The sequence below is a fragment of the Mauremys mutica genome, chromosome 9 (assembly GCF_020497125.1).
Source record: "Mauremys mutica isolate MM-2020 ecotype Southern chromosome 9, ASM2049712v1, whole genome shotgun sequence".
In the NCBI taxonomy this organism is placed as follows: domain Eukaryota; kingdom Metazoa; phylum Chordata; order Testudines; family Geoemydidae; genus Mauremys; species Mauremys mutica.
In genome coordinates, this window is record NC_059080.1 from 19354952 (window position 1) to 19369567 (window position 14616).

The window sequence follows — 14616 nt, forward strand, 5'->3', positions numbered from 1 at the left end:
GGGGGTGGGAGTTGTCAGGGAAATTAAAAATTACAGTAGGGTCATAGGAACAAGAAGGATAGCAGTGGGGGAAATCTGCTCTACACAAATGAAAGGAATATGGGGAATAAATAGGAACAGCTGGTAGTACATAAACTGAATTATGACAATTGGTATCACAGATTTGATGAGATAAATCTCACCATTGGAATATCGGTATAGAGAAGCATAGTTTGTTCAAGGAGGATAGGCAAGGAAAAAAGGGAAGAGATGTTGCATTATACATCAAGAATGTATATACTTGTTTGGAGGTCAAGAAGGAGTGCATACTGCATAGTAGCACTTCCAAAGGACAGGATGAAAATTCAAAATAACCTTAAACTGAAGAATTGGCCTGGTATCAACAAAATGAAATTCAATAAAGACATGTGCAAGGTACTAAGGAAGAAAAAAATCAAATGCAAAAATACAAAACCAGGGAATATCTATCTATCTATGGGGTTTATATCGGATCTGTAGCAAAGTGAGACTCACCAATGCAGCGCCTCCTGCTGGTTATGCTGGGAATTAGCTCTCCAGCTAACAGAGCACCTCCTATTGTCTTGTTTCAGAGTAGCAGCCGTGTTAGTCTGTATCCGCAAAAAAAACAGGAGTACTTGTGGCACCTTAAAGACTAACAAATTTATTGTAGCATGAGCTTTCGTGAGCTAAAGCTCACTTCTTCGGATGCATAGAATGGAACACACAGACAGGAGATATTTATACATACAGAGAACATGAAAAGGTGGAAGTATGCATACCAACAGGCAGAGTCTAATCAATTGAGATGAGCTTCTCCTATTGTCTTGTGTCTCACCTGACTTAGGGCCCCCATGTCTCTCCCGCCTTAGGGCCCTCATGTCTCTCCCAGATCCCGGTGCACCTTTTCATCTGGGTTCTGCCCCCAGCAGTAACCCACAGTCTGGATCTCCCCTCCCAGGGGAACCTCAACCCTCTATCCCCATCTTGCCTCAGTGGCTACTGCCAGTTGTTATCTAGGGGCAAACTACAGTCTGTAAACCACTCATCACTGGCAAGGGTGGGTTTGGACCTGCTGCCCTTCCCTGCAGCCCCTCAGCTCACCTTTCCCCACCACTTCTATACCTCTGGTACCTTGCTCCCAGACAGCTAGGTCCTTCTCTCTGCACCGCTAGAGAGAGACTGACTTAGCTTCTGGCCCACAGCCCTTTTATAGGGCCAGCTGTGGCCTGATTGGGTGTGGCCACAGCTGTGGCTGCTTCCCCAATCAGCCGAGCCTTTCCTCTCAGGAGCAGGGTAGCTGCCCCGCTACAGGATCACAGATTGAATAAAAGTCAACAATGTAATGCAGTTGCAGAAAAAGGTTAATATAATTCTGGGGTGTATTAACAGGAGTGTCATATGTAAGACAAGGGAAATAACTGTCCCACTTTACTTGGCTCTGGTGAGACGCTATCTGCCGTAGTGTCCAAATTGTGAGTGCCACAATTCACGAAAGATGTGAACAAATTGGAGAGAGTCCGGAGGAGTGCAACAAAAATGATAAAAGGTTTAGAAAACCTGATCTAAGAGGAAAGATTAAAAAAACGGGGCATGTTTAGCCTTCAGAAAAAATGATAGTCCCCCGGGACCTGATAGCAGTCTTCAAATATGTTAAGGGCTGTTACAAAGAGGACTGTGATCAATTGTTCTCCATCTCCACTGGAGGTAGGACAAGAATGGGCTTAATCTGCAACAAGGGAGATTTAGAACATTTTTCCCATTATCTAACCTGACTATAGGGCTATATACCAGAGACGGAGTCAAGGAAATTCATGTATGCGGATGACATTGCCATAGCAGTTCGGCAGACAAGCCTCCATACCATCAGCTGCACCCTAACCCCGAGATCTTAGCACTATGGCTGATTATTTCCAATGCTGGAAACTTAGGCCTAATCCAAAACAAAAAAACCCTATGATAATTGCTTTCCATCTGAACTATAAAATGGCTAATACTAAACGATCTGCAGTTCTGCGATGAGAGCATCAGCCAAGAAGCTAATCCAAAGTATCTTGGCATTATATTGGAGTTTGACCTTTCGACAACACCTCGAGACCACTCACAATAAGGTCAGATCTCGTGTCACGCATATCAGAAAATTGGCCGGAACATCATGGAGCTCCAGTCCATGGACCTTACGAACTGCAACAATTGCCTTAGTATATTCTGCAGCTGAATATTGTGCACCAGTGTGATTTCATAGAAGTCACACTAAACTCCTTGACACTCAACTCAATAATGATATGCGCACAGTGTCAGGGATACTCAAATCTACTCCAGTTGACTGGCTCCCTGTCCCATCATGCATCCAGCTTCCACAGATTAGAAGAGCTTCTCAGACATCTCACTTTCTTATTCATGTCAATGCAAATATGAGGATCCCACTGCACCATGACCTGCAGAACCCGCCAAAGATGAGAATAAAGACCTGCAACCCATGGCACCATATCGAGATCCTTACACCCAACTTTGGTGTTGAGGCTCAATGAAGAGTCACATGGAGCACTTCAACCGCTCAAAACAAATTGTCATTGATCCTGTTGAAGAACCACCAGGTTTTAATTTATGCTGGAAAGACTGGTGCAGATTGAATCGCATCAGGACATCTCATGGGAGATGTGGACAAACCCTCTTTAAATGGAAAATGAGGCAAACACCTGTATGCAACTGTGGTCACCAGGCACAAACAACAGAGCACATCGTATCTGAATGTCCCCTTCGTTCTTTTGCCGGGGGCCTGAAGACATTCACCAGCTCACTGCTGCAGCAATGTGCTGGCTATCAAACTTAGATATACATTTGTAGCTGTTGCTACCTACCGAAGCCATATGAAAGAACTATATGGCTTCCAAGGAAGGTTGTGGAATCCCCATCACTGGAGATTTTTAAGAACAGGTTGGACAAACACTGTCAGGGATGATCTAGGTTTACTTGGTCCTGCCTCAGTGCACGGGGCTGGACTAGATGACCTCTTGAGGTCCCTTCCAATCTTACATTTCTAGAATTTCTTTGTTTTTATGGTAAAAAATGGCTTATTTGCAATTAAGTTTGACAACTTTTTTTATTTGAATTTTTTTTAGAATTTTTGGTTTTGTTACGGGAAGAACAGGATTTATTTTCTGATTTTTCACAATTTTTTTGTTAAAGGCAAAGAGTTCTTGCTTTTTCTCTTGCCCCGCTTCTATAAACGGCAATCCACAGTGGTCACAGTGAGGCTGGCCTCTTCTCTTTAGATCCTACTGCTATGTAATCTTACCTATTCTGTCTTTCAGTGTTTCAAATGAAGATGAAGAGATGAACACACCTCTTTGACCAAATTCATCTTCCTAGGTTACTCCCAAACCACTAGGCCTCCAGGGGTTACTCCTTAGTTCATGTTTGAAAGATTAGGATTTGTACGTAGACACACAGAAAACGAAGTAGAAATTGGTTTTAGTCCCCACCTTTAGATAATTTGGTGCAAAGAGATGTGGACACTTCTTTTGAAATAAGAATGTTCTATGTTAATTTAAACTGGTAAAAAAATAAGACCTCAACAAAATAGGACGATCTGAAATAAGTGTGTCCACACACAGACTTGCACCAAAATAGCTAAAGGTGTGAATTAAAACCAATGTTGCTAGTTTGGTTTCAGTTTGTGTGTAGACAAGCCCATAAATTCACCACCACAATGACTAGAAATGTAGGTCTCATCCCCACACTAAAATGCACAGACCTACGTGCGTGGCACCCCATTAATTTCCATGGGGACCTGCACCTGCAGACCTGTTGGCAGGATTCCCATACTAATGTTTTTTTAAAGGAAAGCTAAGGACTCAAGCCTGCAAAGATTTAGGCTATGTCTACACCACACACCTTACTGCCATGCCCCTGTAGTCATTCTTTGTCAGCATGAGAAAGCTTGCCTGCTGACAAAATAAAACCACCTTCAACGAGGGGCAGTAGCTCTCCTGTTGACAAAGCACTGTCCACACTGGCACTTTTTGTGGATAAAACTTTTTGACAAGTTTTATCGACAAAAGTGCAGGGTAGACAAAGCCTTGCATATGCGCTTAATTTTCCACACTGTAAGCAGTCCCAATAAAATCAGTGGGACACCTTACCATGCAGAAGTTAAGCACAAAGATCTACCTATGTAGATCTTTGCAGGATCAGAGCCTGAGGGTGACCGAGAGGCCTTATCAAGCAACTGTGACTTTTTCAGAAAAGACAGAAATATTTCCTAGCCAACAATGCCTTTACTTATACATTCATAGAGGCAGGGACAAAGTGTGCATAATGCCGGAAAAGCAATCACAGGAAGGGGAACAGAAAGAAGCCCCAGGTGACGAGGTGTATTTTGCAGGTAGCAAAATGTTAGAGGCAGTTCTATTATTGTTTTTATTTTAAACGTTGTGTTTGGGAGATTATACTGTGGAAGGCAGATTAGCCAGTGAACTCAATGGCAACCCTCCACCACATTGCCTGTCATTTTTGTGTCCTTGCATCTTTCATTCTGAGCTCTCTGAATTACTGCAGAGATCGTTCTGGCCATGCACAGTACCTGCAGAGATCTAGGACTTAGACTTAAACCTTGGTCAGATCAAAGTGCCATGACCTCACAGAGGGGCCCTCAGGTTAGATTTCTTCTCTGTTTAGGATGCTTCAAGTTCAATTTTATGCTAGTTAGCAGTTTATTTTGGATATGGGGTGACTACATAAATGAAAGGTTCCCGTCTGCAATAATACCATCTGATACCTTTTACCCAAGAATCTCAAAGTGTGCATAACCTATATTAATTGACCATGCCCACAGCATCCCAGCCCATTTTATAGCTGGACCGAGGCAGAAAGTTGAAATTACTTGCCAAAGATCAAATAGTGTGGCAGACCAATGGCAGAGCTCACAAAAATAAAAAAATCCCAATTCACAGTAAATCTCATTCCCAAATAAGAGAGTCACCTATGAAATTGGAAAAGGGGAGCAAGGTTGAAACAGCATGTGGTGCCAAACAGATGGTTCCATAATGCCCACTCACTACATGTGGAATATCTAAATATGCTGCAAAGCAACCCTACACTTAGGTGAATGAAGAATCCTTTCTAAAGGCCACATGTTTTAAGCTTTATAGTGAAGCACAACAATACAGGGATTAGCAAGCAGTCAAGTGCAGCTGGCAATGATATTTTTCCAACTTCACAATAGAAGTATTAGAAATGGAATTCTAGAAAGTACTTTAAAAACCAGGCATTGAACATTACATTTTGACATTATAATTATAAAGTTGAAGGCACAGTCTTGACAGAATTATACATGTAATATTACACACATATAGGTGTAAATTTAAAGAGACATAACAGTATTAAAATTAGTATTTCACAGAATTGTTCACCATTCCTTTTCTGATACCAAACTTAATAAAAAAGATTTCTCTAACATTACAAATATTTGGTGGGAACTTCTGGGTTTCTTGGCCAGAAAACAAAATATTCTTAGTGGCTCATGTAATTAAACATTGCCCTGCTTCTGTTCTGACTTTGTTGGTCTTACAGCTCCTTTTGGTATGAAACTGATTACATGCAATAAGAGGCATGCCTGTGTCATTTGTAAAAGTTTACTGGTAAATCCAGTGTAAAATGTCAGACTGATTATTTTCAGGGCTTTGTTTTGGCTTTTTTTAAGTAAACCAGAGGTCTTACATATATCTAATGACAGTACAGGAAATAATAATAAATAAACTAGTTTGATGCATAGTTTCATTTGTAACTGAATATCTTAAAATGGTTTTGATGACACAATCACATGATTTCAAGATGTCCATAGACAGGAGTAAAGTATATTTACAGAAAAAAATTGCACAATTTACGTGTGCGCAAACATTTTACCTTTTATGCTATTTCACCTGCACTGTACATTCAAACTGGAAAACATTTTGGTTTTTCAACTTCAAGCACAGCATGAAATATTTTATTTACAAGGCATCAACATAAACATTGTAAAATTTCAGCAAGTTCCCACACAGATGTTTACCAGGAAAAAAACCTGTTTTCAAAAAGACTGACTCAGATTTTCTGGACCAGATGTACAATACTGAGTATGTCAATGCATTCAAGTGCAAAACAAATTTCCAGTCACCTGATTAAAATAAGAGGCTTCTTAGTATTGGATACCACAGTGCATGTGCAGTAATGGGATCAAATACTGGTTTTATTGATATAGAAAGCATTAAAGGGGGCCTTTCATACAAGGAAAACTTGCAGATTTAACCATATCTATTCATCTTAAAAACTGAGTAATAAATTGGTCTCATTGCCATCTGTTTGCTAACTACCAACCAAGAGTTTAAAACCAGGATTTGTCCCAAGTGACCATTCTTGATTCTTGAAGTAAAAGTCTTAATTTTGATAGTTTTTTCCATGCAACAGATGTCATAAGCATAGGATTATCAACCTGTTCCTGCTCCCACATGTCAGTGACAAAATTCTCATTTTTGAGTTGGTCAGGGCCCAATCATATTTGTTGCAGGATCAAACAGAAGATGACCAATTACTAGCATAATTCAAACCCAAGTTCTCTTGTATAAAGAAACAGGCTTCTGTCATGTGAAAGTTCTTCCGTGAGAAAACAAATCATGCAGAATACTCCCCACTGGACCTGCTGAGTCTTGCCAGAAAGAGCCTCTGAAAATGAGGGTAGATGAAAAACAAAACTGCAACCATGGAAGCAATTTATGTGATCTTAAAGCAATAAATGCTGCATGGCAGTAATATATAGGTTTCTACATAACAATTCATCCACTAATCAGAAATAGCTGTGCTGCTCAAGATTGAGAACACCACCTAATAGAATGTCTTTACCATAACATAAATTAAAGTTTCTTGACACTAGAAAGGACAAATATAGCTATAATCTAGATTGAAATATTTCTTAAAATCTTATCAGTTTGTGATCTCATGAAAACAAATTCCTGAATGAAAATTTGGTGTTTTCCTACTCCTAATTTTCTCTTTAATGTGGAAACAACAAAAAGTTATATACTGCACTGAGCATTATGATATGTGTAAAATACTCTCTGATCACACTTTAAGGACAACATATTCTGCTGCACAAAACTTCCTGTTTTCAGATTTTGATATTTTCCCTTATGAAGTGAAAATTATACAATATATCAAACATTTGCTTTTGATATTTTACATACATTATGTGTGCATTATCTGTGATTATCAGCTTAAAAACTAGAACACTAACATTTACTGTTCTCTGTGTCTATTCTCTGATAGATGCGCTGACCTCTCTGAAAAACACAAATGAGAATTAAATGCCCACATCATGGATTAGACTTCATGGTATAGTTCCTCATAATTATTTACCTAGTAAACTGCTAAATAGCTCTCTCAGCAAAAGGATTTCAAGAATAAGATTTGCAGATTAGCCAATATTCCAGGGAGGTAAATAGGTGATAAACACCTAGTTGCTTTTTCAGTGAGAAATTTCTTTTTTTTTATGATTAGCAATCAAAAATCTGATTTTGAGAATTCAGTATTGTAACAAGTGAAGGTGGACCCAATTCACAAAGTCTGGATCTGGATATTTCCAAATTGAGGTGGTTGGGAACCAGGGTTTTGGTTCAGGGTCATCTCTGGTACACTATTAACATCTTTACAAGCAATTGACATTAGCTCAGTAGGTAGTAAATGGAGCAAACGCTGTGTGGTAACATTACCTAAGTGTGAAGGTGTAATTGTAAAGATTACAATGGTGAACCTTGTAACATCAGTATGAATCACTGCAGTTCATTTAAAGGGAACTGGCAGGTGCTGATAGCATTCAGTGTAGTTATTACTGGTTAACAGACTTTTTAAAAAACACAATAATTCAGGTAGTAGCACCACCCTATTACTTCCTCAGATGAGCATGAGAGAAATCTCAGGTGGCGTGTTTTCTGAGCTAGCAGAGGCTAGGAGAGGCAAGACATCAACCCACTGTGTGTGTACTTAATGTGCTTTCTAGCACACAATCTCAGTCGCAGGAGTGTATTGGGACACAGATGTACAGAGAAAGGAAAGAAGTTAATCAGGGAGAAGATGGTGGGGAAATAAATCCAAGCTCCCTCAGATCTCTCTCTCTACATATGACCACGATCCGGATCAAGGGAGAAGAGATGGTAAGGGATTTGGGTAAAAAAAAACCCAAAAATTATCTAAGATTTTGCAGGACATATAGGTTATAAATGAGAGTAATCCCAAAAGTTATGCAATAAGGCACATCCATTTGCAAATGAAGAGCACTTTCAGTGTTTACAGCTGTGGTCATCAACATCTTTGAAACAGCAAACATATTAACCACGCTACACATCAAGAAACTGTCCCCAGTTGCCTGCTGGTCAGTCCTCTACCGGTATTCCATTTCTGGTTCCCCTGCGTGTTTTCTTAATTCTATTTCAGAATTTTCTAGAAAAATAGTGTGACATTAATAGCTTCTTAGTGACATTATCCAGCTTCACTTGCAGGCTCCAGCCGCCACTGCCCTTTCTTTCTTTGCCATGTCTGGTAAAATATCCTGGAAGGTCACCGCAAATAAATGGACCAGCTTCAGTGTTTAAAACATGAAAAAATATTTTCTTTCCTGTACAATTAGGCAATTAAAACCTAGAGAAGATGAGAGGAAAATCCTTAAAACAAGTCAGACCTCCAGAACTTATCAGTGCATACAGAATTCTAGCCAACTGTATCTTTTTAAGAGCTTTTTATAATGCTGTGTCTTCTTCCTCTCTGAAATCTCCCACTAGAAGTGAGTGCTTATCTGGTTCACTGAGAACTATGCTGTTGAGGGAGCGTTTATCTGAGAACAGGGAATTTAGCGAGGCTCTACTATAGCTGATGATTTGATCCATTAGGCTAAGTTTGGGAGAAGCTGTCCCAGTATCATCAATTCCAACATGGACACAGATTTCCGAACGGCTCTTCTGTCTCATATAGCCACGGGCATGGAGCTCATATTTCTCATAACTTGGTTTCTTGTAGCTAAGGGAAAAAAATCCAGTATAAATTAGTTGGCAGTAACTGTGAATAGAAACAACTCATTGTGGAAAGAAACTACTGCAGATGCTCATGTACAAATCAGTATAGTTAATACCCACTGTCATTCATAATTTGAATACACAGTGCAGTGTTAGAAACTTCTAATTTCTCATCTTTTGGTTGATTCTAATACCAAATGAGAGCTTTATTTTAAAAGAGTACACAGAAGGGGAAGGGAGAGCAAAGCAGATTCATACCACTTCTATTTAACAGTTTGACTGGTGTTGAAATTCCCAGGTACCTCCTGGTAGAATGCATCTACAGGTTTTGTTAATGGAAGAGGCATTATGGAAGTGTTCTACTATAATTAGGAAATCATCGCCTTTTCTACCCATGGCCCTTTGACACCAGCACTCGCTGGTTCCCACACTATATGGTATCATATCCACCACAGCTCTCCACTGAAGTTGGCTGAGGGGTAAGAAATAAAACAAGCCATGGCATTTAGCACAGTATTGTTTATTGCAATAGTTCATACTGTTAAGTCCTCAATGCCAGTAGGTGTGCTGTTCCCAACTGTGTTGCATCATAGCCAAGTATCTGTAAAAAAGCCAGCATGATCTGGCAACAAAACCTCCCACAGATTTTCAGTGACAAGAGTTATTACATACTAAGTGCACTACTGGTTTTTATAGTTCCCATTATGTGCACCTGGCCGGGATGCAGTTCAAACTCACTTGTTTAACAAAACTGCCTGACATATTTTGGATCAACTGGCTACTCCGATGAAGCAAAACGGACAAAAAAGAAACCCAGGAGGAAGTGTGTTGAGAAGGTGATCAGCCTGAAAACAGCCACTACTAAAGATGGACTTGCCTGAATTCCAGAGCTAGGATTAGAGTTTAGGAGTCTCTAACTCTTCATCCTGTGCCCAGTTCACTAGACCCCTCTGTCTCTAAACTAAGAGATCTGTGACTGCAAATTAAAATAAGTACAGAATTTTTCACTTACAACTTTAGCAACAGAGAAGAACACACAACGGAAACAGAAGAGGCAGCCATTGCAGCAGAGCCCATCCACGGCTGCAAAACGATACCAACTGGCAGAAAGACACCTAGGAAAGAAACCAGCGCTGATTCCAGATAAACCACATAAGAACAGAATATTCCTTATACAGTACCTTTAATGCACTGTATACAACCGAGCAAGTATCCCTATGGATGTCTATACATGAAGTTTTAGTTGCATTTTAACACATTAACAAACATGAGTGTAAGTTCTAGTGTATGCAAAACAGAAATACAGGTAGGAATAATAATTTTGTCATTTCTATACTAGAATTTACAGCTGTATTAGCTAAAATGGGTTATCTAGCATGTGTTAAAATACAACTGAAAGTTCAAGTGTAGACATAGCTTTTTTTCCCTGCAGTAAAGGGTTCTCTTCATGAAGTCAAAACCATGGGTTTTCACACCTCATTCAACAAAATGTTTCTCTTAAATACATGTCGATGTACAGACCATATTATAATAGGGGATAGTTTCCTGCTGCTCCACCACCATCTCTCTAAAGGTAAAGAGCTTGTACTGATAATCAGTCACAGGCAAGAACGATGGGTACCATTTTATGAAAATGAAAAAAAAACAAACCACACAACTGCAATCATCTATTAAAAAAAGCACATCAGTACTACGACAGAACACTCACGTACCAGCAGCAACAGGAATTCCCACGAGATTATAAATCAGAGCAAAGACAAAGTTGAACCGGATTGTTCTGACGGTTTTCCTTGATAAATCTATACTTGCCACCACATCTAACAAATCGTTCTGCAAATTAAAGTGTTTATAGGAAAAGTCAAAGAAAACTAATGTCACATATGAAATGTTATCACATTACTGTTATCAAAGCTAAATACTGTGCACTGAGCATTTCTAAAAGATGCAAGTGTCTCTCTAGTAGGTGTTTTTAGATTGTCACTCCTTCCTCTATTTTATGTTTGTGCAGTGCCCAGCACAATAAGCGTTTGGAGTCCCTGGGCACTGATGCAAAACAAATAAATATGTTTACAGCAACGTTAGTGTTGCTACAATCACTTGTCAGGGTTCCTATCAAACTCTGTTTTTTAGGCATTTATAACCAGGCTATGAAAATTCAACTTAGCATGCAGGAAGACACGATCACCAGATTCTAGGTGTTATAGCATCCTTCCAAAATAAAGTTTAATTTTCAATGTTCCATTCCTTCCCCAAAGGTCACCCTCATTCCCTCTCATTTACCCATCCTCAGAGTTGGCACTGTTGCCACAGTACATCCAGCAAAAGAAAGCCATCTGCAGCTTTCTTCAAGAGCCAATGAATATCACACCCTCAGGAGTCAGAGAAAGATAGTTTCCTCCCTGCTCCAATTCCATTGGTCTGTACGGATGGAGCACATCATCTCTGCAGTTGTCCCAATCAGGCCAGTGTCAGAGTGAGGGACTGAGCACAGGTCCCAAACAACGGCTTTCACTTCACTATCTCTGGCATGCCCCACCCATTTCTCTTTAACGAAACAAGCTTAGTTCCATTACTTACCCTAATTAAAACCACATCTGCTGCCTCAATGGCTACATCAGTGCCTGTACCAATTGCAATTCCCACATTAGCCATGGCAAGAGCGGGGGAATCATTGATACCATCTCCCACCATTGCTACCCGCTTGCCCTCTTCTTGTAACTGTTTCACTTTGGCTACCTTGTGTGAGGGAAGAACCTCAGCAAACACTTTGGAGATGCCAACCTAAAGAAAGAAAAAGAACAAAACCATATTACAACTTTTCCATGCGCTGTCCAAGATTCTGTCTCTGAATGTATATGCTTTCTATTCTCTCTGGTGGGGAGCAAACAGTATCCCTTTGAGTGAACAGTGAACCAACTACAATCCAATTTCACTTTAAGTAACATACCACGCAGCAGACTATTTTTTCCCACTGCCACACTATTTTATCATTTCCCCAATGCGGTCACTGACATGAGGGAGAGCCTAGTCTATTTTAGGGATGTGACTTGATTTTAGCAAGAAAGGTAGTAATTTTGATTACTGGATTAGCAAAGGGGGAACAATTCTGTTAAAAAACCTGAAATTTAGAAAGTAAATAGGAAGATACCGTATAAAGCAGGAAACAGTTCTAATTCATCCTTTTAGCAGAGAATGTACAGACTGCTGAGAAAACACTAACTGCTATAACAACTCAAAGAAACCAAAGAGATCTAGATTTTTAGATCTTCAAGAGTAATCTTTCTCCAATGATCAATGTATTTTCATGCCAGCTATTTAAGTAGAGATACTTAAATAGATAATTGCTTGAGGATCATTCAAAAATAAACTGATTTTATTATGCACTATGAGGGTTAAAAGGGAGATCATCAGGCTAAAAGTCCTGGTCCAAATCTGATGTAAGAAGCGCAATACACTGAAGTCAGAATTAGAGCTGCTTACAAAAAACCTACAAGTGTTTCTGTACTAGTTACTAACATCTTAGATTGTTTTTACACGGTTGGCACTTTTCACCTTCAACCAGTTTTGCTATGTATCAGCCAGGGGGGGGCACTTAAACATGAGAGGAGATATTCCCTCCCCCCTGGAGTACAGCATAACAGAGTTCATTGGGAGGGTGGGGAGAATACTATGAAGAAAATTATAAGTCACTGAGATATTCAGCAACTTACCTCAGAGGCAATATATCTCGCTGTTTTACTGTTGTCTCCAGTCATTAGAACAACTTCTAAACCCATAGTCTTCAAAATGTGGACTGCCAATTCAGCTTCAGGTTTCACTGTATCAGCAATAGCTATCAAGCCACACAGCACTCCTAATACAGACAGCATGAAAATGAATGTGTTCTTATTAAAGTTCTTTTCCCCACCTTTAGCAGGCAATGGGTCCTAGAAGACCCTCTCAGAGCCCAAAGGATCCCCTCTTCTTCTTCATTAGTCTCCTAACCCTTAAAAGTCCTTATAGTCGCCCAAACATCCGTGCAGTAGAGGAGAGCTGGACGAGGCTCTACCTTTCAAAATGTTACAAAAACTTGAAAGCTAGAAACTCATTTGTGGTCACATGATTCTATACAAGTGCAAGGTATTATTAATTATTATTATTAATAATAATCCAGATTATAGTTTCAGGGTCAATTGTTTCCCTCATCGCTTTCTATTTAAATGGTCACAAGTCAAACCCAAGAACACAGAAAAGGGACATCAATCTTACCATCAACAGCTACAAGGACTGCAGTGCAACCTCTACGTTCGTGTTCAATCATGGCATTATCAATATTGCTTTTAAGAAGAAGGCCATTTCTATTCATCCATTCCCGGTTTCCAATGAGAACAGAATACTTTTGATGATTCAAGGTAGCTGTAGAAAGAAAATACAATCCTACCATTATGTGGATACATTCAAGTTAATCCAGACAAGAGTTCATAGGGTGCTCAAACAGATTAGTGGCATCATTATCCAAAATCTAAATAATATTTAGGAACCGTTTTCTTCTTACCCACCCCACAAACGTTTCTTTTCCCTGTTTTTTGATAAAGAAATGAATTAGCTGTTCTTCAATAAGAGGCTGATAGCATTTACTTGCACCTACAGTTCTAACATGGGACAACACTGTGTAAATGTCCTCTCTGAGCTCTACTACACATGAAAGCCATGAGCAAAGACTGGTCAATAGTGTAAGTTACATGAAGATTTTGGGTAGCGATCATCTGGGAAGAAGCACAGTTTTAAAGAGAACACAGAAGGGCAGTGGGAGTGGACTCCTGTGTTCTATTTCCAGTTCTAACACAAATTACCTTTAGCACAGAACTTTAAAATCTCTGTGTCCCATTTTAATAGAGCTCCTTTTAGCCCATGTCCCTCAGAGATATACAAGCATCAATTACCCCATTCCAGAGATGAATAAAATACATAGCTATTAAATTAAGTAAAAAGCAACTCCTTTGTGCCTCCAGGAGGTTGCAGACCCAGTTTTCCAGAGGGGAAAGGTGAGTGACCCATGGCAGCCTCTTCCCCCAGCATCCTCAACAAAAGTCAGACAAAACCAGATCATCATTCTTGGCACAAATTTTATTTTACACGCATGTGTCAGCTTACTTGGCAACTGGGCATCAATAATCAAGGCAGGTTGCATTGAGTCCTCAAAGTTCTCATCAACTTTTATGAGTGTCATATTCTTAATATTATTTTCTTCAACCTTCTCATTCCTCCTGTACAGCAATGCTTCAATATTGGTGACTTTACAGCTAATGCCACAGCCTGCTACTACCTGAAAATCTGTACAGGTTCCAAGAGTTTCTGAGTCCAGTTCCTAAAAGAAAAGGTCGAACATTATCTGAAAAATACAGAACCAGTTGCATTTATAAGAGTGCTGACAGTAAATTACACCCAAACCCAAATCTAGAATATAAGCAGATAAACTTGTGTTTTGATGATTGCATTTTAAGTGTCAGGCTCTAGTGTAAACAGTACTAAATCACTCACATGCCTTCATAATTTTCAACTTTCAGAACTCTCCAAGTAAAAGGCCACTTTAATAAGC

The 14616-nt window shown here is 39.6% G+C and overlaps 1 protein-coding gene across 2 annotated transcripts in view; it reads right to left on the reverse strand.

The window, feature by feature from the left end:
* Positions 1-736: 736 nt before the first annotated feature.
* Positions 737-14616, reverse strand: part of ATP7A (ATPase copper transporting alpha) — a 62340-nt gene continuing 48460 nt past the window's right edge. For both annotated transcript variants that reach the window (XM_045030323.1, XM_045030322.1), the window contains 7 exons: positions 14172-14385; positions 13287-13433; positions 12749-12891; positions 11616-11819; positions 10751-10868; positions 10051-10153; positions 737-9042 (listed from right to left, as the gene is read on the reverse strand). In XM_045030323.1, the coding sequence (XP_044886258.1) occupies positions 8766-9042; positions 10051-10153; positions 10751-10868; positions 11616-11819; positions 12749-12891; positions 13287-13433; positions 14172-14385 (1206 nt within the window). In that variant the 3' untranslated portion in view covers positions 737-8765. The remainder of the gene's footprint in view (positions 9043-10050; positions 10154-10750; positions 10869-11615; positions 11820-12748; positions 12892-13286; positions 13434-14171; positions 14386-14616) is intronic.